Source organism: Pituophis catenifer, unplaced genomic scaffold (genome assembly GCF_029215685.1).
Source record: "Pituophis catenifer annectens isolate HBS135680 unplaced genomic scaffold, rPitCat1.0.hap2 SCAF_7, whole genome shotgun sequence".
NCBI classification, from domain to species: domain Eukaryota; kingdom Metazoa; phylum Chordata; class Lepidosauria; order Squamata; family Colubridae; genus Pituophis; species Pituophis catenifer.
Window position 1 is genome coordinate 9,831,669 of NW_027256887.1, and position 22,986 is coordinate 9,854,654.

Sequence of the window (22,986 nt, forward strand, 5' to 3'; positions counted from 1 at the left end):
ACTGAAATTTTAATTCGTTTTAAATTATTGGGAGTTTTAAATTGTCTCGGGCAAAAATTATTTAATTGGGTTTTAATTATGTTTTAACTTTTGTATTTATGTGTTTTATTTTATGCCTGTTTACCGCCCTGAGTCCTTCGGGAGTAGGGCGATATACAAATTTAATAAAATGAAATGAAAATGAAATGAAAGTAACAAGGAGTCGTTCTTATATCTTAGTTGACTCTCCACCAGCAATCTGATTCCTTTCTTCTAGCTCAGTGTTTCTCAACCTGAAAAATTTTGAAAGGTGTGGGATTTAATTCCCAGAAAATTTAGCAATGTTCAAACTAGTCATGGAATTATGGGAAGTGAAGTCCACATACCTTAGCATTGCCCAGGTTGGGAAACACTATTGCAATTCATCCTGACTTCAGGTCTCAGAACAAAAGAGTTCTTATGAAGTCCCTGTGTGGAACTGCCCTTGAATCTGGGCATGTAGCTTCCCCTAAGACCTCTTGCTATTCTGGGACCCTGTTCCCTTAAACCAATGCTTCTCAATCTTGGCACCTTTAAGAGGTGAAGACTTCAACTCCCAGAATTCCGCTGAAGTCCACACATTTTCATGTGGTTGAAAAACACTGCCTTAAACAGTACTCAAGATTCTTGGGACTGCTCTGCTCTGAATTTATACTTGCGCTCTCTCCAGTGGGGTCCCTGTGCCAAAATTCCACTTTCCTCCTATCAAACTATCTCCCAACCTTGCATGACTTGAGTAATTTGGGGTGCCTTGTCTAGCCTGAAAAAAAGAGAGCAGAACTTCATTCCCTACATTGCTGGGGATGTAAAACAGATCATCATGCTGGAGCTGGCTTTTAAAGGACAAGAATGAGATGGACGGAGACAAAACCCTAAACATACATGATTAATAAAAAGGGTCCAGATTGTAATTTAATATCAATGTTTATTCCTAACGTCTATAAAATAGCAAATGCAATTTCAATTTTTGGAACAGGTGGTAAAAATGGAGGTACTGTAAAAATGGGTCCATTAATCTCTTTTATTGAAAAAGTGTTTTTTTAAAAAAGCAACCAAAGATATAAATGATGATTACAGGGATGGAGATTTTTTTCCAACATGTTAGCTAGATTGATAATTTCATCGACTTATCACTAGGATGATAAGATTCTTTTCCTAATCAGGCCTTGATTGTTCTCAACCCATTAATATATAATGTGAAGTTTGGATTTTGTGTATGTGTGTGTGCCAACATGCCTAATGTTAAACAGCATTTATTTTTTTGACATCTTTTTGAGCTTCAGAAATGGTTGAATATAATAATCCAGTCCACTATGTCTTCCTCATTTCCACTCATCATTAAAAGGAGCATGAGGCCAAATTTTTCATTTGGATAAAAGGGAATGTACCCTCCATGTTACAAATCTTGCTCCTTCCCATTCATCTGTGGGCTCTGAGGATCTTTTCCGAGCCTTTAGGGAAATGCTTCTGATCACTTAGGTTTGGGGGTTTTTATTTTAAAGTTCTCCAACAGAACTGCTATGCATCAGATAGGTGGGAAACAGTGCCACCTGTTGGATTTAGAATTTTTATGTGCAAAATATTTTACGTTTGTCCAAATATTTTACCAAAGTTGGCAAACGGCTATTTATAAGTATTTGGAGCCTCCAATTACTTAATACTAAAATGTTGCTTTGGGACCATATGTCAAAATGAAGTTTTCTGTGACCCAAATAATAATCAGGGCAGATGGAACCGCACGAGGTAAGGATAACATTAAGCCATTTTCTGCTTCAAACCAGCTTCTCGAGATAGGCTTCTGCCAGCAGTAATGGAAACATTTGAGAAAGAGACTCAGGATAGGCATACAACAAAAACAGACATTCGTGCAATTAAGGCTACTTCAGTTTTGCCTGCAGTACCACTGGGTCAAAGGATCATATGGGTGGGTGGATAGATGATGTTGAGATGCCTCACCCATTTGCAACTGCCCTTAACTATGTTCAGCAAAGCGTTAGAGTAACACCCAATATTTGCCTCCAATACAGCATTCCACTTTTTACAATCAAACAAAGGTATCCAGACACTTAACCTGACAACAGTATTGAATGAGGAACAGAATTCACCAAGCATGGATCAACCTTGAATAGTAAAAGGATTTCACCCAACTTCCAGAAATGTATTCCTTGATATTGATGTCAGGATATTGATAAAGCCATTTAAATTTGATAGATATATGAATACTGGCTCTTATTGTTGTTTCAAGTAAGTTTCATGTTTCATTACTTGGGCATCTGTAGCCCTTTCCTTATCAGCAGGGACATAATTAAATGTCAAATTCACTTATAGTCAATGTTGTATATGCTTGTAGCAGAAGTTCACTGACACGGCTCAGCTAGGACAGCAGTCACACACTCACAGAATGTGCACATACTGCTGAACATATAACACAAATGACACATCTGAGCCGTGGGGGCACAGTGGTTAGAGTGCAGTACTGCAGGCTACTTCTGCCGACTGCCTGCAGTTTGGCAGTTCAAATCTCACCAGGTTTAGGGTTGATTCAGCCATCCATCCTTCCGAGGTCGGTAAAATGAGGACCCAGATTGTTGGGGGCAATATGCTGACTCTGTAAACCACTTAGAGGGCTATAAAGCGGTATATAAGTCTACTGCTATTGCTATTTTAATTTTAGATTTTTTCCTCCTGCTTTTTTAAGTTGACCGAAATTTAGCTATTACCTTTTCAGTCTAGAGATTAGGAGCCTCCTACTCAGTGCCAGATGTCTGGCCAGAGAAGTTCTGATTCATACCGTGTGAACTTCAACTCCCAGCTCTGCCTCACCAGCATAATGGGGAACCTGACTTTTGGATATAAATGAGGGATCCCTCACATAGCATCACATTTCAATCCTTTAAGAGACTTGCAACCATTCCTGGTATTCTGTAGCTATAACATATTCCCAGAAAAAGTAGCATTTGTTTCAAAGGGTGGCACTGGGTGTGACATGTAAAGCATTATATACTTAAAAAACAGCTCAACCAAAAACAGCTGAGAATTGTTCCCTGCCCCCACTTTCCACCTTTAGGCAATTCAACCAATCAATGCCAAAGATTTAAGTCCCAAAAAATATTTATTCAAACTTTTCTACATTAGCTTATCAAGCAACTGTCTTTGTTCAAAACTATAAAGTAGAAGGGCCAAATTTAAATTTTCAAAATTTAATACTATTGCTATTAATTGTAATAGCAGCAGCATGAAAAATAAAGCTGGCAATGAGCTTAGGACAATACATGTTAACAAGGCATCTGGAAAAACTGTTTTATGCAGTCTTCCCCCAGAAGTACTTATATTTATTAACTGTATTTATGTATTAAATTTCTATGCTGCACATCTCACTGATACAGTAACTATGGGCAGTTTGATGGAAAGATAGTTTTCCTGTGTTTTTAAAAACTTTACCTTAAACTGCAACATGGTAGCTACACTCTACAAAAAGGGCTGCAAAACTAGAATTACATCTTTCAGTACTGTAACTAGCCTCTTCACGCCATCTGTCACAAAAGTAACTTTTGAAGTTATAAATGATGCTGAGAAGGACATAAAGGTATAAGTATCCCTGTGAGTTTTACCCCGCTAGTCATGACCAACTTTAGAGGGTGGTGCTCAGCCTCCGTTTCTTAAGCCAAAGAGCCAGCATTGTCCCGAGATGTTACCATGGTCATGTGGCCGGTATGACATCATGCTGCAGCATAGAGCACGCAGCAAAAAAACAGAACATGATTACCTTCTTGCGTGCTTATATATGGTACCTACTTGCATTTGCATGCTTTCAAACTGCTAGGTTGGCAGGAGGAGCTGGGCCAAGTGACAGTAACTCTGTCATGTGTCATTCAGGTTCGAACTGCCGAGCTGTAGACCTTTAACAGTCTAAGACTCAGCATCTTAACCACTGAGCCACAGCATCCCACCTGGGAAGGAGAAGGGACTTTAATAGCCTTAGGCAAGAGCTAATGCTGCCCTCAGCATCACATTACATGGAAAAAAGTGGCAGATGGCTACATAGAAAAGACTGCTCCACATTCAAACCTACACAAACATAAATTTGATGGCAATTTTTCAAAAATAATAATTTTTGTTTTGCTGAACAAAAGTCTTAAAGCCAACAGTATTATAACTTCAATTACAAAATACTTAAAGGACTGTATGAGGAAGAGGAAGAGGAGAGGCCATTACTGGTTTTGCTCATTTCCTTTTTCTGCTTTCAAAACTTAACAGCCCAAAACAAAGGAGACTAAATAAGAGGAAAGACAGAAATGTTATGAAACACAAGGAATCAACAGTGTTGGGGATGGAGAAACTATTATCAAAGTTGTTTGAAGTTTGGATATTCTTACCTTTCAACAGAGGTTGGAAAGTGGGGATTTCTTGCAGTTTTATGACATCTGGATCACTGCTGACATTCCGTGATGCCTGAGTCCCTTGGGCTACCACCACAATATCATCCATTTTAGCTCGTTGCTTGGCTGGTGAAGGGGATGCTGAGAAAAGGGACACAAAGCCAAAACCGTCACCATTACTTCTCATCTAGCATTTCTTTTTGATGTCTGAATCAATATTGACTCTTGGCAAGTACCTGGATTAATCCCTGCAGTTTTCATGGCAAGGTTTTTCAAAAGTGGTTTGCCCTTCCTGGGGCTGAGAAAGATTGAATGGCTTCTCACCGGCTTCCAAATTTATGGTAGGTCTCCTGCTTTCTAGCCTAATGTCTTAACCATTAAAGTGGCTTTTTAAATCTAGCATTACTATATATATATAAAAGCAAAGCAGAAACAACCATGGGCCAAAACGAGGCCTATGAATAAAATAATTCATGGGAAATATACATTTTTCATTTCATAATCCCATGGCTCGAAACTTCACTGTAGCGTTTCTCAATCTCAGCAATTTCGATTTGTTTGGACTTCAATTCCAGAATTTCCTAGTATAGCTGGCTAGGGAATTCTGGGAGTTGAAGTCCATACCTCTGAAAGTCTATGGAGATTCTCAGTCATTCAGTTCATGGTTGTCCCAAAGGTGCTTTTTTTCCCCCCAAGAGGCAACTCTACTTTCTAGTTTTTCTTTGAAGACGTTTCGCTTCTCATCCAAGAAGCTTCTTCAGCTCTGACAGGATGGCGAGGAATGGAAGGATTTATGTTCTTTGCAGACAGCTGATCAACTGCATCCTTTCAGAGTGTCTCTGAGGCCACTTGGAGGTTTATCTGTGTCCTTGGGGTCCTTTGAGTGCTGCAAGTGGGTGTGGAGCCTTCTTGGAACTGTTGAAAGGACTGTGTTGTAGACTGGAGATAGATGATGGTCCTTTCAGCAGTTCCAAGAAGGCTTCACACCCATTTGCACCACTCAGGTGACCCTGAGGACACAGATAAACCTCCAAGTGGCCCAGTGGTGAAATCCAATTTTTTTTAGTTCTGTGGGCATGGCTTGGTGGGCATGGTGTGGCTTGGTGGGCATGGCAGGAAAAGGATACTGCAAAATCCCCATTCCCTCCCCACTCCTGGGGGAAGGATATTGCAAAATCTCCATTCCCACCCCACTCTGGGGCCAGCCAGAGGTGGTATCTGCCGGTTCTCCGAACTGCTCAAAATTTCCGCTACCGGTTCTCCAGAACCTGTCAGAACTTGCTGGGTTTCCCCCCTGAAGTGGCCTCAAAGACTCTCTGAAAGGATGCAAAGTGACCAGCTGTCTGCAAAGGAATATAAACCCTTCCATTCCCCACCATCCTGTCAGAGCTGAAGAAGCTTCTTGGATGAGAAGCGAAACGTCTTCAAAAGAAAAAAACCAAAAAAGTACAGTTGCCTCTTGTGGAGTGGGGGGGGGAGGGGGAAGCACCTTTGGGACATACCTCAAAAAGTTGCCGAGATTGAACCAAACTGCTGCAGACTACTCCCGCTTCGCCTTCGGCCTCTCTCTCTACCCGCAGCTCTTCAGCACGAGGGGTCTGAGGAGGCCGCTGGTGAGCAGGCGGGAACCGCCCCGTGGCGGGCAGAGGAGAGCTTCGGACTACAACGAGGGGGAGAAAGAGGGGGAGGCAAAGCTACGCCGCCCCCCTCTCCCCCTTCACTCGATATCCAGGCCTCAGAGGCCTTTTCCGTCCCTCGCGGGAGCGCCCACCTGTCGCGGGGTCGTGAGGGTGGCCCTCAGCCTCGGCGCTCTGCTCGGACCCCATCGCCAGGCAACGGCGGGGCTCTTACGTCATCTCCCCGCGACACGGAGGCGTCTGCGCGTGCCGAGTGGCGGGTGGTGGTGGCCGGAAAGAGTACACTCTCTCTCCCTGAGCGTTCTAACCACGCCCCCCTCGTGCCCGGCGCTTCCGCTTCCTGCCCGGAAGCGCGCTGCTTGTTCAGGAAGCGGGGTTGCATCCGCTCCCGTTACGTGGCTGGGTCGGCTCTGCGTAACGGTTGGGCTCCGGTCAAAAAAGGAAACGGGCCTCCTTTTTTTTTTTTTTTCCTGCAAAAGCAGAACGTCGCATCCAGCTGCCGGGTTTCTGGACCGACCCGGGCTCGTCTTCCAGGGATTCCCCCGGTTCTGCACAAGAGGCTTAGCCAGAAATCTTCCCCTCCGGCTGGAGGATGGGTGCCTCATCAGCCCGGTCCCGTCCCGGCCGGAGGAAGGAGCCGCGGTAAATAATAACATCGCTGGGGGTGAGCCGGGGACATAAGGATAGGAAGGGGCAGGAGAAGGCATGGGGGGGGGGAAGCATTGGAGGAGGGGAGGGGGCAAGGGGGGGTTAGAGGGGAGCTGTGGGGGGCAGCAAGGGGTCATTGGGCCATGGGGGGGAAGCATTGGAGGAGGGGAGGGGGCAAGGGGGGGTTAGAGGGGAGCTGTGGGGGGCAGCAAGGGGTCATTGGGCCATGGGGGGGGAAGCATTGGAGGAGGGGAGGGGGCAAGGGGGGGTTAGAGGGGAGCTGTGGGGGGCAGCAAGGGGTCATTGGGCCATGGGGGGGAAGCATTGGAGGCGGGGAGGGGGCAAGAGGGGGTTAGAAGGGAGCTGTGGGGGGCAGCAAGGGGTCATTGGGCCATGGGGGGGGGCTCTCCCCAGCAACAAAAGGGCGTCCTTCACACACTCAAACACACACACACCCTTTGCTGCCTCTCCCACCTCCCCTTCTTTGGCCGCCTTCTTGAGTCATACTGGGCAAACCTGTCCAACCAGAGTCTCCCATTTGCAGCGGATTGGGAATTTCCACTTGGTGGCTCGGGTTGGGGTGGCTCGATAATACCAATAGCACTTAATAGTCGCAATATTGCTATATTAGCAATATAATAATGGCAATAGCACTTAAGACTTGTATACCGCTTCACAGGGCTTTTACAACCCTCTCTAAGCGGTTTACAGAGTGAGTCAGCCGATTGCTCCGCCAACAATCTGGGTTTTTCGTTTTATTTATTTCTTTATTTGTTTGTTGGGACTTGTATGCCACCCTATCTTCACAGGACTCAGGGCGGCTCACCACAATTAAAACAGAACAGACAAACCGTTAAAACGGAAGTCCAAGTTAAAATTAAGAAATTCAATAAAACCCAGATTAAAACCCCCATCAGTCCAATGCGGCCAGGTGAAATAACCAAGTTTTCAGCCACCCGGAGCTCCAGAGGGAGTTGATTCCAAAGGGCGGGTGTGCCCACAGAGAAAGCTCTCTACCTGGGAGTCGCCAGCGACACTGTCTGGCCGACGGCACCCTAAGTAGGCCCTCCCTGTGGGAGCACGGACCTAGGCCATGTAAGGCTTTATAGGTAATCACCAGCACCCTTATAGGTAATCACCAGCACTAGTTTTACCGACCTCGGAAGGATGGAAGGCTGAGTCAACCTCAAAGCCTGGTGACAATCAAACTGCGGTTGGTTGGCAGAATTAGCCTGCAATACCGCACTCTAGGGACGCGGTGGTTCAGTGACCAAGATGCTGCGCTTGTCAATCAAAAGTTCGGTGGTTCGAATCCCTAGTGCCGCGTAACGGGGTGAGCTTTCGTTGCTTGTCCCAGCTTCTGCCAACCTAGCAGTTCGAAAGCCTGTAAAAATGCAAGTAGAAAAACAGAGACCACTTTGGTGGGAAGGTAACAGTATTCCGTGCACTTTTGGTGTTTAGTTATGCCAGCCACATGACCACGGATACGTCTTCGGACAGTGCTGGTTCTTCGGCTTTGAAACGGAGATGAGCACCGCCCCCTAGAGTCGGGAACAACTAGCACATGTGTGCAAGGGGAACCTTTACCTTACTGCATTCTAACCACTGGTGGATGAACACTTTTGTATCTAATGAATATATGACGGATTCCAAATGCTTCAGAGGCTTTTTTGCACAGCTTGCTATTTCTCCTTTCTTTCCTTTTCAAATGTCCATTTTATGTGGCAGGCTCTATAAATTACAAAGTTGGAGGCCAGTGGGTCTTTCAGTGAGGAAGAAATGTCTCCCTGTTTATGTATTGGAGTGATTTGCCTCAACTTAGTTACGCATCATTGAGTTGACTCTTGGTGATTGTTACAGGTAAAAGCTTTTCGCTGTGACTTGCCTGCAGCAAAAAACGTGTAACTCTTCCAAGAACAATTCTGTAATCTCTTGGATCGCACCCATTCACCGGTAACTTTAATGCCTCCTGGGTTTTTTATTCTAGTCTCTCACCCACTTGCCTCACATGCCCAAAATATGTGAGTTTTTGTTTGTCGATCTTTTGTTGACTGATAGTTATGTCAGCTAAGCAGTGAGCCTTTATTTATTTGGTCCACAACTGATCGATGGGTCTTTGTTGTACTTCATAGTAGTCTCCAGATGACTTAATGTGTCAATCCTCTTTCTCTTTCTCATTGTCAAACTTTCACGATAGTATATTACCTCTAAAAAGAACACTGCTCTAAATATTCTGGTCTTTGTTCTTATCCTTTATATTTTGTTTAAGTTATCATTCCTTCCTCTTTAGTCTCCTGTTTACTTCTCCAACATCCTGGTTCTCTTTTATTAAGTTGGAGCCTCCCAGAGAAGAAAATTATGAGTCATTTACACTCCCCATTGTGAATTTACTAAACCGGTTGCTTGACACTGACAGGATGGTCCATACCCCAATCGTGATTTTGCTGTATTCAACAAAGCAAAGATAAGCTGCCTCAAATGTTCTTCTCGCCATTATCCATTTTGTGATAGTTATCTGAACTTCTGTCCTACAGCCTTTTGCCTGCCTGCTCATTTGACATTTTTTTCCTGTAATGTTTTAAAGCAAATATTTGTGCGATAAACTTGTGCAAGTGATTCAACATTTACACATTTTAGGTTGTTAGATATTTTCCAATCTCTGAGCGTACAAACTTATCCAGATTGGTTGATGTATTGCTGTTAGTACTTTTGCTACCCTTTAAACAATGGATACCGTATTTTTCGGAGTATAAGACACACTTTTTTCCCTCCTAAAAGAGGCTGAAAATTTGGGTGCATTTTATACTCCAAATGTAACCCCATGCGATGCCCCAAATGGCTACCCGGAACAACTGCTGCCTTCTCTTATCTCTTCCACTTTCACCTGCCAACAACCAGCTGAGCTTTTGAAGCTATTTTTTAGCCCCAATCAGCCTCAACCTCAAAACCAGCAAGCGAACTAATGTGCTGAAGCTGACCATGCTAGGGACTAGCCAGATGAATACCTGGTAGGCAGATTTTTTTTTTCCTATTTTCCTTCCCCAAAACTAAGGTGCATTTTACACTCTGTTATGTCTTATACTCCGAAAAATACGATATTTCATTTCAGATTGAAGCTTTCCTATTGACCAGCTGGCTAATTGCTTGCCATGCCTCATTTTCTAATTGAGTCTTTTTTTTTCTTTCTTTTTTGCAAATGTTCCTGTTTGTACAAACATTTTTGTTTTTACACTTTTAATAATCGTGTTTATTAAAAGCTTCAGGGTAGATTGTCCTTTTCTTTTATCTCAAGCTCAACCAGATACCTTTAATGGTTATTCTTGCTCATTCCTTCAGAGCTGGACATTTTTATTTATTTATTTATTAATTAATTAAATTTATATACTGCCCTACTCCCGAAGGAGTACTGAGTACTGAGTCCTACTCAGGGCAGTGAACAGCCAAAAGATAAAATACACATAGTACAAACATTAAAAAACCATTTAAAAATACATTAAATACTTTGGCCCAAAACAAATTTAAAACACCCCAATTTATAAATTTATTTTCATGGAGGTCCTCTGGTCTACTTAAAAGATGTCTTTATTTTAGGTATTTATCATATTTGTGTAGCCGCCCACATGAAAGTGACTCTTGAGTGGCATACTGCACTCCTTTAGTTTCTCTATTTCTCCTTTTGTTGATGTGCATAACTGACAAATCTGTATGTACTTCTTGCTTTATGCTAGAAATCTGTGTTCATTCTTCAAATGTCCTTTTCACTCAAGGCACATTCTCTACCTTTTTTTCTTGCTGTCAGGATATCTCCTCCTATAAGCCACAGGGATCTTTTTCTCTTCAAAGTTCTGAGAACATTTTTTCTTAATGTTGGGCCAACATTAATGGGCTTCCCGTTGTTTTCCCAAGATGCTGTTTCTTTCTTCAGATTTGGGATCACCCCAAGCCTCTTGATATATCCCAGGGCTTTGAGAAAAGCATAACTTGTCTCACTGCTTTGGTATTTGCTTTTCTTCCCCCCCACCCCCCCAAGCTGCTTTCTTATCAACATAAAGTTCCTTTACATCCCAATTAGTCATTCCATACTGAACCGTTTTGTGACAGGTAAAACTAGTCTTTTGACTCATGATTTGAAATGTGCTTGTTTCACTACTGGAAATTCCTTCTACAGTTCTTTTAACCTCTCCTGCGCGAGCTGCACTGGCTCCCAGTGGTCTTCCGGGTGCGCTTCAAGGTGTTGGTTCTCACCTTTAAAGTGCTCCATGGCTTAGGGCCAGGGTATTTACGAGACCGCCTGCTGCTACCGATAACCTCCTACCGGCCAATACGCTCTCACAGAGAGGGCATCCTCAGGGTGCCGTCGGTCAAGCAATGTCGGCTGGCGGCCTCCAGGGGGAGGGCCTTCTCTGTGGGAGCACCTGCCCTCTGGAACGAGCTACCTCCTGAAATACAGATGATTCCGGATCTCCGCACTTTCCGTAAGGCCCTGAAGACGTTTTTATTTCAGCAAGCCGGCCTGGCCTGAATAGGTTTTAGGGGTTTTTAATTGTATTTCTAGGGGTTTTAAATTGGGAGGCCGATTAATTTAATTTATTCTTAATTATTTTAACTTTTATATTGCATGTTATTTTAATTCTCGGCTGTTCACCACCCTGAGTCCCTTCGGGGAGAAAGGCGGGATATAAATTTAATCAATCAATCAATCAATCCCTGTTATAATCTTCTTTTTTCTTAGCTGAAGGATTTCAAGGAATGCGGCCATCTTGGAAAGCTGTACCCTGGGCTTGAAAAATTCTATAGGTGTGAATGAAAATACCTTTCCAGAGCCCATCACTCTGAGAGGAAGAAATGGCTGTCCAGACCACGCTGTGCTTGGCCTGGGTATCAGCAGTGCTGGCTTTGGTCGCGGTAAAACCATCCCAGACCCAAAAGTGTTCCTCAGAGAAGATGGAAGACATGACGATCGATATCCCAACAGCCTTTTCCAAAGGCATCAGGGGGACGGATCCGATCTATGCACCATCTTGGGAAGCCTGTGTGGAGACTTGCTGCTCAGAAAAAATAGCAGGTAAGAGCGACAGATTTGAGGTCAAGTTAAGAACATATTTGTTTTTAAACAAAAAAAATCAGTGAGAAGAAAGGAAGACTATTTCCTGCATCCCTTTCTCTATATACAGTTGGAATTGCAGGTAGTCCTCGATCAGTGACCACAATGGGGACCAACAACTCGGGCGTTAAAGTGGTCATTAAGTGAGACTGCGCCTGTGCTTTTACAATCTTCCGTCAGCTTTTCCTTTGCTTTATAGACCTCTGGAGGTGAGGACGTAAATGCAAAGATTGGTGGTAAAGTTACTTTTTTGTCACCCTGGTAAAATGCAAACAGCCACACTATAAGGCAGTCACTAAACAAGGACTTCCTGTATAGGTAGGCAGGAGTGAACGTGCAAAAAACATGCTGATGAATCAGGGTGGATAAAAATCAATGGTTTTTTTTTTATTTGATTTTTTTTTATTTTTATCATATTTATTGTAATAAAATGCTTTTGAAGTAAAAATCTATCTAAAGATAGTTTTCTATTTAAGACACAATAATTTAGTTTATTCAGCGTGAATAAACTAATTAGTTATGTGGCATGAGGCTGTATATTCTATAATATTTACATTTTTGGTAAACTCATTCAATGAATGTAAACTCTGCAAGCTGAGATAATATGCACCCTAAATAGGAAACCTTCATTTTGTTTGCAAACAATAATATTAAAGATTCTAACTACCAGCAAGAATGTGTTCTTACATTTAAAGAGCACCTGTCATTTCAGATCCCTCGTGGCAGCGCCTGCTAGCGGGCATCCACTCACCTGTCCCTCAACTTGTTGTGTCACTGCCGCATCACCAGCCGTCCCATTAAAGTGAATGGGACTGTTGGTGATTCAGTTAAAGAACCTGATAGTACAGTGGACTAAAGTGCTGTTAAGTAACACCAGCTGCCTGCAATTACTGCAAGTTCAAATCTCACAAGGCTCAAGGTTGACTCAGCCTTCCATCCTTTCAAAGGTAGGTGAAATGAGGACCCAGATGGTGGGGGCAATAAACTGACTTTGTATAAATATATACAAAAGTATGAAGGCTGTTGCTTAACGCATTGTAAGCCACCCTGAGTCTCCGGAGAAGGGCGGCATATAAATTAAAAAGCAAAAAAAAAAAAGCAAGCAAACAGTGAGTCAGAGGGAGGAGCCGCTGTGGGACAGAGGTGACAGTTGCTCTTTAACAATTATGATTTAAATCGAGTTGATTTAAATCAAGCCTTTTTACTAGTGATTTAAACCATGATTTAAATCGAATCCACCCTGTGATGGACACAAGGACAATTCTGACAATCCTGCACAGGTTAAATATATCTGGGGCTTATGAGGTGGCGGTGGAGTCCTCTATATTACCAGATTTTTCGGAGTATAAGACACAGTTTATTTATTTATTTATTGGTTCGATTTATATGCCGCCCTTCTCCGGAGGCTCAGGGCGGCTTACAATGCGTTAAGCAATAGCCTTCATACTTTTGTATATACCTGCTTAGTAGGGCTTTCGCCCCCCCCCCCACTCCCCCAAGCAGTGTTCTTTTTTATACAAAGTCAGCTAATTGCCCCCACAATCCAGGTCCTCATTTTATCTACCTCGAAAGGATGGAAGGCTGAGTCAACCTTGAGCCTGGTGAGATTTGAACTTGCAGTAATTGCAGGCAGCTGATCCTACTTAACAGCATTTTAGTCTTGCGTCACCAAGGCTCACCAAGCCCACCCCCCCACCAAAAAAAGTAGATGGAAATGTCTGTGCGTCTTATACAGCGAATATTGCGGCGAGGGAGAGAGGGGGGTTGGTGCAGTGCCGATCAGCTGTTCTAGAATGGGCGGTGGCGGCAGTGGCGAACGGGCAGCGGTGGCTGCAGCAACTGGGCAGTGGCGGTGAATGGGTGGCGGCAGCAACTGGGCTGCGGCAAACTGATGAATGCTGGGAGGCAGAGGCAGATTTTTTTTTTCTGGTTTTCCTCCCCAAAAACTAGGTGCGTCTTATAGACTGGAGCGTCTTATATTCCAAAAAATACAGTATTTATGGATGTCATTATTTTGGAGAACTCCCTTCTCTTCACTCGCATGGAATTACTAGGGCAGGTAGCCCAAAACTTGCTGTTAAGATAATGTTTTCTCTGTTTCTCTTGTTTTCTAGGTGATAAGACGTGCAACTATGCGATCTTTAACACCAAAATGAAAAGCAGCTCTCCAAATTGCTATCAGTTTTATTTCCCCACCCAAGAAACCTGTCCTGTAAAACCAGCATCAGGACTGGTCACATACAGAATAATAGAAGGTAAATGAATGGAAATCCACTGATCGACCAGTTTCAACTAGTCATTTGCTGGAAACTCTTAACGTACTTGAAAAAGAGCTCCATTAGAGACTCCAAGCAGTTTTCAGTGTAACCTTGCTTTAAAAGATTTCAAAAGTAAAACTTTGCCGACCTCCCTTCAAAAAAAATGGAAAGTAGCAAATGTTGATATCAAGAAACTGAATCCTTTTCTCTCTCACGCTCCAGAAAAATAGTTTTTCCCAAAATTGAGCCTGTGGTGATATCATGGGAAAATAAGCATGGTTTTTTTTTCCAGTTATTATTCTATTCATATGCTAATTATATATATATATATTCCGGACTACATTCCATCATACAATGTAATGAATAAGTGACTATTTTAAGCCAATGGCATTCTTACTCAAGAATTCTTACTCAATGGTGATATTTAGTTTTTATCCACAGATCTGTTCTTTTTCTGCAAAGCAAGCCATATACCATACTTTTCGGAGTATAAGATACAAAACACGGGCCCGTTTTTGGCCTCCCAACCCTCCCCACGCGTTGCGTTTTTGCCCTCCCCAGCCCCCAGGAGCACTCTGCAGGCCTCCCAAACCCTCTGTGCTTCCCGTTTTTCGCAAAAACGGGACGCACAAAGGGTTTGGAAGGCCTGCAGAGTGCTCCTGGGGGCTGGGGAGGGCCAAAACTTTTTTTTTCTTGTTTTCCTCTTCGAAATCTTGGTACGTTTTATACTCTGGCGCGTGTTATAGTCCGAAAAATACAATACTTAAGGGCACAATGAAGGATCTGTTATTGAAGAGTCTCTGGATAGATTCTTTTAATAGAATATAAACCATAAACGTAATTGTAAAGAATTTCATCTTTATCACAATTCCTTCTTAAATTGACGGATGATTGCTAAGCGCCTATTAGTGCTAAAATTGAATTTGGGTGGAGGATTCCTCTTCCCCAGGACTGATGTGCCAGGTTTCTACTTTAACTACTGAAATCTTCCAAATACAACAGCAAGTTTCAGCAAATGTGTGACTCCCAGTTGTAATCCTTGATTCACGAACCAACCAACCACCAGGAAGATTCTGCAAAGAGAAATAAATATTCTAAGAGATTTTGTGGTTTCAGGCATTTCTAACTCACCTGCCTAAAATCTACAGCCTTCAGATTTTTGGAAAAATGGCTGTCAAGATAAACCACTTTCAGATTCATTTTTTGAGCTAGGTATGGCTTTACTTTCACATGAAGAAACAGAGTTGAGCCTGCAAATTTCCTACTCTTAAGACATTCATGGGAATAATCTTGTAATGGTTTAAAGCCCATTCGTGATGACTTCCTGATCTGTCTTGCGGGTTTTTTTTTTTGCTGAGGTATAGAGAATCATAGGTGGCTCAGTGGCTAAGACGCTGAGCTTGTCGATCTAAGTCGGTAGTTCAGCAGTTCGAATCCCTAGCGCCGCATAACGGGGTGAGCTCCTGTTACTTGTCCCAGCTTCTGCCAACCTAGTAGTTCGAAAGCACATAAAAAATGCAAGTAGAAAAATAGGGACCACTTTTGGTGGGAAGGTAGCAGTGTTCCGTGCGCCTTTGGCATTGAGTCATGCCAGCCACATGACCACGGAGACATCTTCAGACAGCGCTGGCTCTTCAGCTTTAAAACGGAGATGAGCACCGCCCCCTAGAGTCGGGAACGACTAGCATGTATGTGCAAGGGGAACCTTTACCTTTAGAGAATCATCTGTCTTCCTTTTCTTTTTTAGGCAAACAGATATCCAAACCAGCTCCTTCCTTAAAGAAAGTCCCTCATTTTACAGTGAACAGAACAGCATCCCCACAAGCAGCTGGGTTTGGTTTTGCAAGGCCACTGGGTAGACCGGATTCTTTGCCCAAGACTTCTACGAAAGAGGAAATCTTTGGCCCTTCAGATCATCCCTTAGAGAAAGTAGATGGATCCTCCCAGCATCCCAAAACTGGAAGGACAGATGAAGTCGAGACTTTGGGTTCTTCAATGGTGCCTGAAAGCAACAGTTCTGCTAGCACCATCCAACGACCTACTCCTGTTAAACTATCCCTCGCCACCCTTGACTCTTCGACCAGCAGGACTGCAGCCATTCATAGTCCTCCTAGCCACGTCGCTACTCCTGTGCCTTATGCCAGAAAGACAGAGGCGGCCACTCTCCAGCCAAGCAAGGACCCTCATCCCAAGCCAACGCTTCCTTCCGAAATTGATCTTCACCGTTTCAGTTCATCGTCATCCGCCCTGCCTACTCCGTCTTCTTCTCCTCGGGGCTCCCACCTTAGTGATGACGGGCGACTTAGTTTGGAAGGCTTCAGCCTTGATGGCAGCCCAGCCAGGGACGATTTCTCCCTGCTGAGTGACCAAAGCGTCCTCCTTGCCGCCTTGTTTTTCGGGGTGCTGTTTTTTCTCTTGGCGGTGGTGCTGATAGGGGGGAAAATGTTCTGCTCGCGTCAGCCACAGCGCTACACCAGGCTGGACTACTTGATCAATGACATGTACACCAACATGTGAACGTGAGAGGGACCCGGAGACACCTCGGTGGTCAGCGTGGAAGAGTTTGGCTGTCTTGTGGCCTTCAGGGAAAGAAAAAAAAATATGGATTGAATTTGCAGTTCTAATGCAATTCCGCACACCCAAGTCACAAGGTTCCACCAATTTCAAAATACGTTGCTTTCTCTTATGATCCCTTTCCTCCTTGATGATATATCTATGTCTCACATAGGGATAGCCCATTGCTCCTTCCCACCTCAGAAAGTCTGCAGAAAGTATAGGGCTGGTGTCAGCAACCTGCAGCTCTGGAGCCGCACGCGGCTTTTTGGGTCCTCTGCTGCAGCTCCCTGTCCCATCACTGGCTGGCTTCGCTCCTCGCCCTCCCCTCCCAGTCACTCCTCGCCTGGCCTTGGAAATCCGAGAGATACAGAGAGAGGTGGGAGAGAGACATAGATACAGAGAGAGAAGGGGAGGGAGAGAGAGACAGAGAGAGATACAGAGAGGGAGAGGGAGAGGGAGAGAGAGAGAGAGAGAGAAAAGGGTTTTGTGGTTCCCGGTGTTTTTTAATAACCGGCTCTCTGCCCTAATGACTGGCTGGATAGGTGTGGCTAGGGGGGTCATGTGACTCAGGAATGAATGATGCGGAATTGGCCATACCCACTCAGGTTTTGTGGTTCCCGGTGTTTTGGTTTTTTTTCTGTAGGAAACGGTTGCAAATCGCTCTTTGTGTGTTTAAGGTTGCAGACCTTAAACACACAAAGGTATAGGGGCGCAATCCTATTTATTTGATGAATACATCCTTAATTAACTTTTGGGCACTTGGCTACAACTCCCTTCTAGAGTCAATCACGTTTCGTTCATCTGTTACAGCCCTGGTATGAAAAGAAAAATCTGCCAAGGAGGAAGAGAGTTATTTTAGTTTTAAAAGGCAAAACATGGATTTGATATGCCTGCAGGGTATTTAGTTCCAGAGTGCCACACTGTGTGCAAAAATCATTTATAGAGCAAAGAACATATGGCAACAGTGTTCATTTGTGCCAACCCTTCAGATTGGCTAGATGAGCCTCGGTGGTGCAGTGGTTAGAGTGCAGTACTGCAGGGCTACTTCTGCTGACTGCCGGCTGCCTGCAATTTGGCAGTTCGAATCTCACCAGGCTCAAGGTTGACTCAGCCTTCCATCCTTCCGAGGTGGGAAAAATGACCCAGATTGTTGGGGGCAATAAGCTGACTCTGTAAACTGCTTAGAGAGGGCTGTAAAAGCACTGTGAAGCGGTATATAAGTCTAAGTGCTATTGCTATTAGGAAATACACCACAACAATCACTACCTTGAAGGGTATCGTAACATAATCGTGATAGCTTGACAGGAGTCTCTCTCTTCTTGCTACTTATACCCAAGAGAATTAAGATGGGGGAATGTTCAGACCTTGTTCTGATTTTCTGATCTAAACTGGGGTTTCCTTAATGGCTGAGACAGACCTTCCTCCAGGCTGTCTCGCTCTATAAATCTATAGGTGGTTTACACCACCTAACAAAACTAGTCAAAAATTTGGACCTTGCAAAAAACACAGCTTTTTGCATCCAGAATTGACTTCTGCCTTCTGTTCTGAACTGACTTCTGTGTTCAGCAGCTGAGCCGGTTTTAATTTTTTTAATTTTAAATTCGGCTATAGCGTAACCCGAACAACGGCAAAACCAGATCTTCTGTTCAAAATACTGAAGTTTCCTCTTTGACCGGGAGGGAGGGATTCAGTCCCATTATCTCCTGACCTCAGCACTTCAACTGGAGATGCCTTCTGTCCTCAGGTCCTTAAAAGAGGGAAGGAGATCAGCAGCTGCATCGGTCCCCCTTCAGCAGGGGGTGGGCTACTACAGCCTCATTACGACCTGTGGACTTCAATTCCCAGAATTCCTGAGCCAGCATTGCCCACCCCCTGCCCCGCAGGGTAATTGCTGGGATGGTCTTGCATTGAGCTGGACCAGGGGTGTCAAACTCAATTTCATTGAGGGCCGCAGCAGGGTTGTGTTTGACCTTTGGGGGGGGCAAGGTGTGTGTGGCCAGCTTGACATCACTTGTGTCGGGGACTCCTGTGGTGGCCCAAGCACTTTGCCAGTGAAAACGGGCTCCCGAGCTCCATTTTCGGCTGCGATGGCCTCCTGCAACACTCTGCCAGCGAAAACTCAGCTTGGGAGGTCTATGTTGTGGCCTGCCAGCACCCAGCAGAGCTGGTGCAGACTCAGACACTGAGGAGGTTGGGGAGGAACATGGGCCAGTCCTGGAGTCTGGGGAAGGCTCTGATGAGTGCTTTGTGTCGGAGGCAGAGATGGGGTCAGGGCCGTCTGACGTCAGCTGCCTTCGGAGTCGGACATCAGTGGGGCAGAAGAGCAGCTGGAGCCTGTTCCCAGTGTGCATGTGCAAGCTGCCAGGAGAAGAACAGCTAAGGAACTAAGTCAACTCAGGAGTAAAGCCACAGGTGGATGGTGAATGGCCCCTCCCATAGGGAATAAAGAGAGGGAGGGGAGTTTGCAGGAGACAATTAGTTCGCTTAATTGGTTCGTGACTCTCTGAGACTTCTTGCCAAGTTTTGAAGATGTCAGCCTGGCAGCTCCCCAAGCCAGATAAGGTCTGTGACTGTAAATTCTCCCTTGAAAGACATTGCTGGATGTGAATGGGAGGAATTCACAGTAACTTAAAGAGTTTTTTTGTCAGGACAATGAGTCTGCTTCATGCTCTTGGGGAGCCTAGGTCAGAACAGGCTACCCATGGCCCAGGGGTGGGTTCTAATTTTTTTTACTACTGGTTCTGTGGGTGTGGCTTATTTTGTGGGTGTGGCTTGGAGGTCATGTGACTAGGTGGACGTGGTTAGCTGGTCAGAGTCATTTCTGGAAGGTCCTCGCACTTACGACCCGACTCATTTGTTTGCTTTTAACACTGATCAGCTGTAGGACGGCCCTTTGAAGCCCCGCGGCAAGAGTTTAAACAGTTTTTTTCCCTCTAGCCATCAGCTGGGACTCAGGAGGCAGCAATAGATTGGGGGTGGGACCAAATAAAAGGTGAGAATAACGTGGGGGTAGGAGGGGGGGGGGGGAGGGAGAACCAGTTCAGTGACGTCATATCGTCACCGCTACCGGCTCAGCCGAACCGGGAGGAACCCAACACTGCAGTGGCCCTCCCAAGCTCCATTTTCGCTAGCAGAGGCACCATGGACAGATCCTTTGCTGTTTCCAGGGTGTTCCCATGAGCCAGATCTAAGCACCCTGCTGGCCGGATCCAGGCCCCAGGCCTTGTGTTTGACACCCCTGAGCTGGACGGATACACACGTCACACTGGATTCCATTTAAAAAAACAGCTGGGATTGAACAGGAGCTTCCGTGTGTAGTTTCTGGTGTGGAAATGGTCCAAGCACAGGGAAATGAGAGTGAAATTGACCAGTCTCTTTCTCCCTTTTTATTGGGCCTGCCTACAAAGCTGCTAATGTGAGGCTGACAGTTTTTAACAATTACATTTTCCATGATATGGAATAAGGAATTGTTTTATATCCGCGTTAACGGTACAGGTAGTCCTCAACTTAGAACCATGGCTTAGCAACCCATCGAACTTAAAACGGCACTGGAAAAAAGTGACTTAACGGCCGGTCTTTACACAAGGGTTGTAGCATTCCCCACAGTCATGTGATCAAAAAATTGGGTGCTTGACAACCAGCATATATCTTTATGATGGTTGCAGTGCTCTGGGTCATGTGATCACTTTTCCCGACTTTCCCAGCCAGCTTCCAACAAGCAAAGTCAGCGAGGGAAGCTGGATTCACTTTAATGATCGTGTGATTCATTTCATCGCTATGGTGAAAAAGATAAAAATGGGTGTGACCCCATTTAACAACTGCCTTGCTTAGCCACGGAAATTCTAGGCCCAATTGTCGTAAGTCAAGGACTGCCTGTATGCCGTTACAAAAATCAGGAATAACCACTAGATGGTGACAAAAGAAGAGTTCTATCTCCTTGCTGCCCTCTAGTGTTTACACGAATTCTTGCAGCTCAGGTGTGTTTTAACTCCTTTTTTTTCCTCTTGGAAATGATTCTACTGCCGATTATTTAAGCAATAATAAAGTTTGAACTGATTTAAAAGGTTTAAAATAAACCCAAGCAGCGTTTGGACAGTCATTTCCTTTTTAAAATGATATGCTGTATTTCGTGATCAGTTTGAAACGGATCTTTTCATCCTTTGGAGCGTTGCTTGGAGGTTTTAGATACAAAGTATTTAATGATCCCATAATCCCTTGCGGGGTGGAATCTGGGCAACTGAATGGAGCTGAGTGCTTACTGGCCAGATGTCCTTCCTGTCGCCAATGCGGAGTGTTTTTTAAGCAGATCTATTCTCATTGTGCCCAGAGAGAAAAATATCTGCCTCTACCTAGGATTGAACTCACAGCCTCCTAATTGTGAGGCGAGAGAGCCACTGCACCACTCTTTTAGATATGAAGTATGCCATTTGGAAAAGGCTACAAAGCATCTTCTGATTCTTTTGTGACTAAGGTGGGACTAGAACTCATGGTTACTGTGATTTCCAGCCTGCTTTTAACCTAAAGGGGACATGATTAAAGACACTGAGCTTGTCAACTGGAAAGCTGACAGCCGGGGTTTGAGACCCGAGCGTCATGTGATGGGTTGAGCTCCCATTACTTGCCCCAACTCCTGCCCACCTAGCAGTTGAAAACAGGTGGACAGCACATGAATTAACTGGTTCGGCCAACATCGCCCAGCTGGTCCAGAATGCGGCTGCGCGGGTGGTTATGGGAGTGGCGTGGCGCTCCCATGTGACCCCCCCTCCTGTGCGAGCTGCACTGGCTCCCAGTGATCTTCCGGGTGCGCTTCAAGGTTTTGGTTACCACCTTTAGAGCGCTCCATGGCATCGGACCAGGGTATTTACGAGACCACCTTTTGCTACCAATAGCCTCTCACCGACCAGTACGCTCCCATAGAGAGGGGCTTTTCAGGGTACCGTCGGCCAAATAGTGTCGACTGGCGGCCCCCAGGGGGAGAGCCTTCTCTGTGGGGGCACCTACCATCTGGAACGAGCTCCCCCCCCACGGAGATACGGAGGATCCCGGATCTGCGCACGTTTCGTCGTGCTCTCAAAACATTTTTATTTCAGCAGGCTGGCCTGGCCTAACTCCCCCTTTTAAATTTTTAAATCGTTTAATCTGTTTTACAAATTGGGTATTTTAAATTTGTTTTCGGCCAAAATATTTAATAATTTTAATGGACTTTTAATGTTTGTATTATCTGTATTTTATCTTGACTGTTCACCGCCCTGAGTCCCCTGGGAGTAGGGTGGTATAGAAATTAGATAGATGATAGATAGATAGATAGATAGATAGATAGATAGATAAATAGAATCGAAAATGTGAGCTCGCTTCGCTCGCTTCTGCATATGCACTTTGCTCACACATGCACTTGCATGCATGCAGCTTAAAAAATGCTGCTAAATAGGATGGCATAGCGCTGGGGCGGCCACCCGTAAGGCAGCAACTACCAGTTCGCCCAAACTGGTCCAAACCGGCAGCAGAAACGCCCCCCTACCGGGGTGCAGGAGGCCAACTAGACCACGCCCACCCAGCAACAGGGCAGAGAACCCCTTGCTAAAATTTTTGAAGCCCATCCCTGACTGAAGTCCAAATTGCTATTAAGGACACTTAAGAACAGGGGTATCCATCCAACCTTGGCAACTTGAAGATCTGTGGACTTCAACTCCCAGAATTCCTCAAAAAGCAATGGGAGTCTGGGAGTTGAAGTCCGCAGGTCTTCAAGTGGCTAAGGTTGGATACCCTTGCTCTGGAACAAGGAAGGTTTTTTTTTCTTTTTCTTTTTAATGGGAGCATTACTGGTGAGTTTTAAGGAACGTTTGGCAGGAAAAGCCAGGGGCCCGTTCATTTAAAAGCCACCATGTTTACACAGAATTTTTTGCGGCCGATTGAATTTTGCTACAGCGCCACAAATATGCTGCTTAGTTTAACACCTTTGAGAAGTGCCAGTAACCAAGAAAAAAAAAAAAGATAGTAATGTTGTTTCAGAAGGGGGGGGGAAATCACCGGTTAGAATATTTAAAGGAAAGCACCATCCAATATAAAGAAAAGCAACTTGTTATTAGTATTTGATTCCATTCGACGATATTTCTGAATGACAGCTGGAATTTTCTTCAGGTTAAAAATGAAGGAGGGATGGAGGGGTTTTACATTGAATTTTTTAATGTTGTAAGGTATAAGCCACCAGAAGTTGGGGTCTCTGAGGTGGGCAGCCATATAAATTTGTTTACTTAAATAAATAAGATAAAATGAACGCTAGAGGGCAGCAAAAATTAAAAAGATGCTGCTTTTCTAAACTTCACACTGAGGGGCATTATGATGGTTGCCTTTATCCCTTCCCATGGTTCTCTCAAATACTTTGATGA

The 22,986-nt window shown here is 44.6% G+C and overlaps 2 protein-coding genes across 4 annotated transcripts in view; one reads left to right on the forward strand and one right to left on the reverse strand.

Moving 5' to 3' along the window:
- Positions 1-6,311, reverse strand: part of BORCS5 (BLOC-1 related complex subunit 5) — a 36,787-nt gene extending 30,476 nt beyond the window's left edge. The window contains exons 1-2 of one of the 2 annotated variants that reach the window (XM_070946763.1): positions 6,169-6,311; positions 4,395-4,538 (exon numbers count right to left, since the gene is read on the reverse strand). In XM_070946763.1, the coding sequence (XP_070802864.1) occupies positions 4,395-4,538; positions 6,169-6,223 (199 nt within the window). In that variant the 5' untranslated portion in view covers positions 6,224-6,311. Of the gene's footprint in view, positions 1-4,394; positions 4,539-4,633; positions 4,815-6,168 lie in introns of those variants that run through there. The other variant, XM_070946764.1, reaches the window with a different exon arrangement.
- A 288-nt stretch (positions 6,312-6,599) lies between these two features.
- MANSC1 (MANSC domain containing 1) lies at positions 6,600-19,485 on the forward strand. Of its 2 annotated transcripts, none has more exons than XM_070946853.1 (4): positions 6,600-6,676; positions 11,415-11,747; positions 13,901-14,041; positions 15,792-19,485. In XM_070946853.1, the coding sequence occupies exons 2-4, from the start codon at positions 11,528-11,530 to the stop codon at positions 16,559-16,561; spliced, it is 1,131 nt and encodes a 376-aa protein (XP_070802954.1). In that variant the 5' UTR covers positions 6,600-6,676; positions 11,415-11,527; the 3' UTR covers positions 16,562-19,485. The 2 variants fall into 2 exon arrangements, with proteins under 2 accessions (XP_070802954.1, XP_070802955.1); XM_070946854.1 differs by having other exon boundaries at positions 6,651-6,698.
- The last annotated feature ends 3,501 nt before the right edge of the window (positions 19,486-22,986 follow it).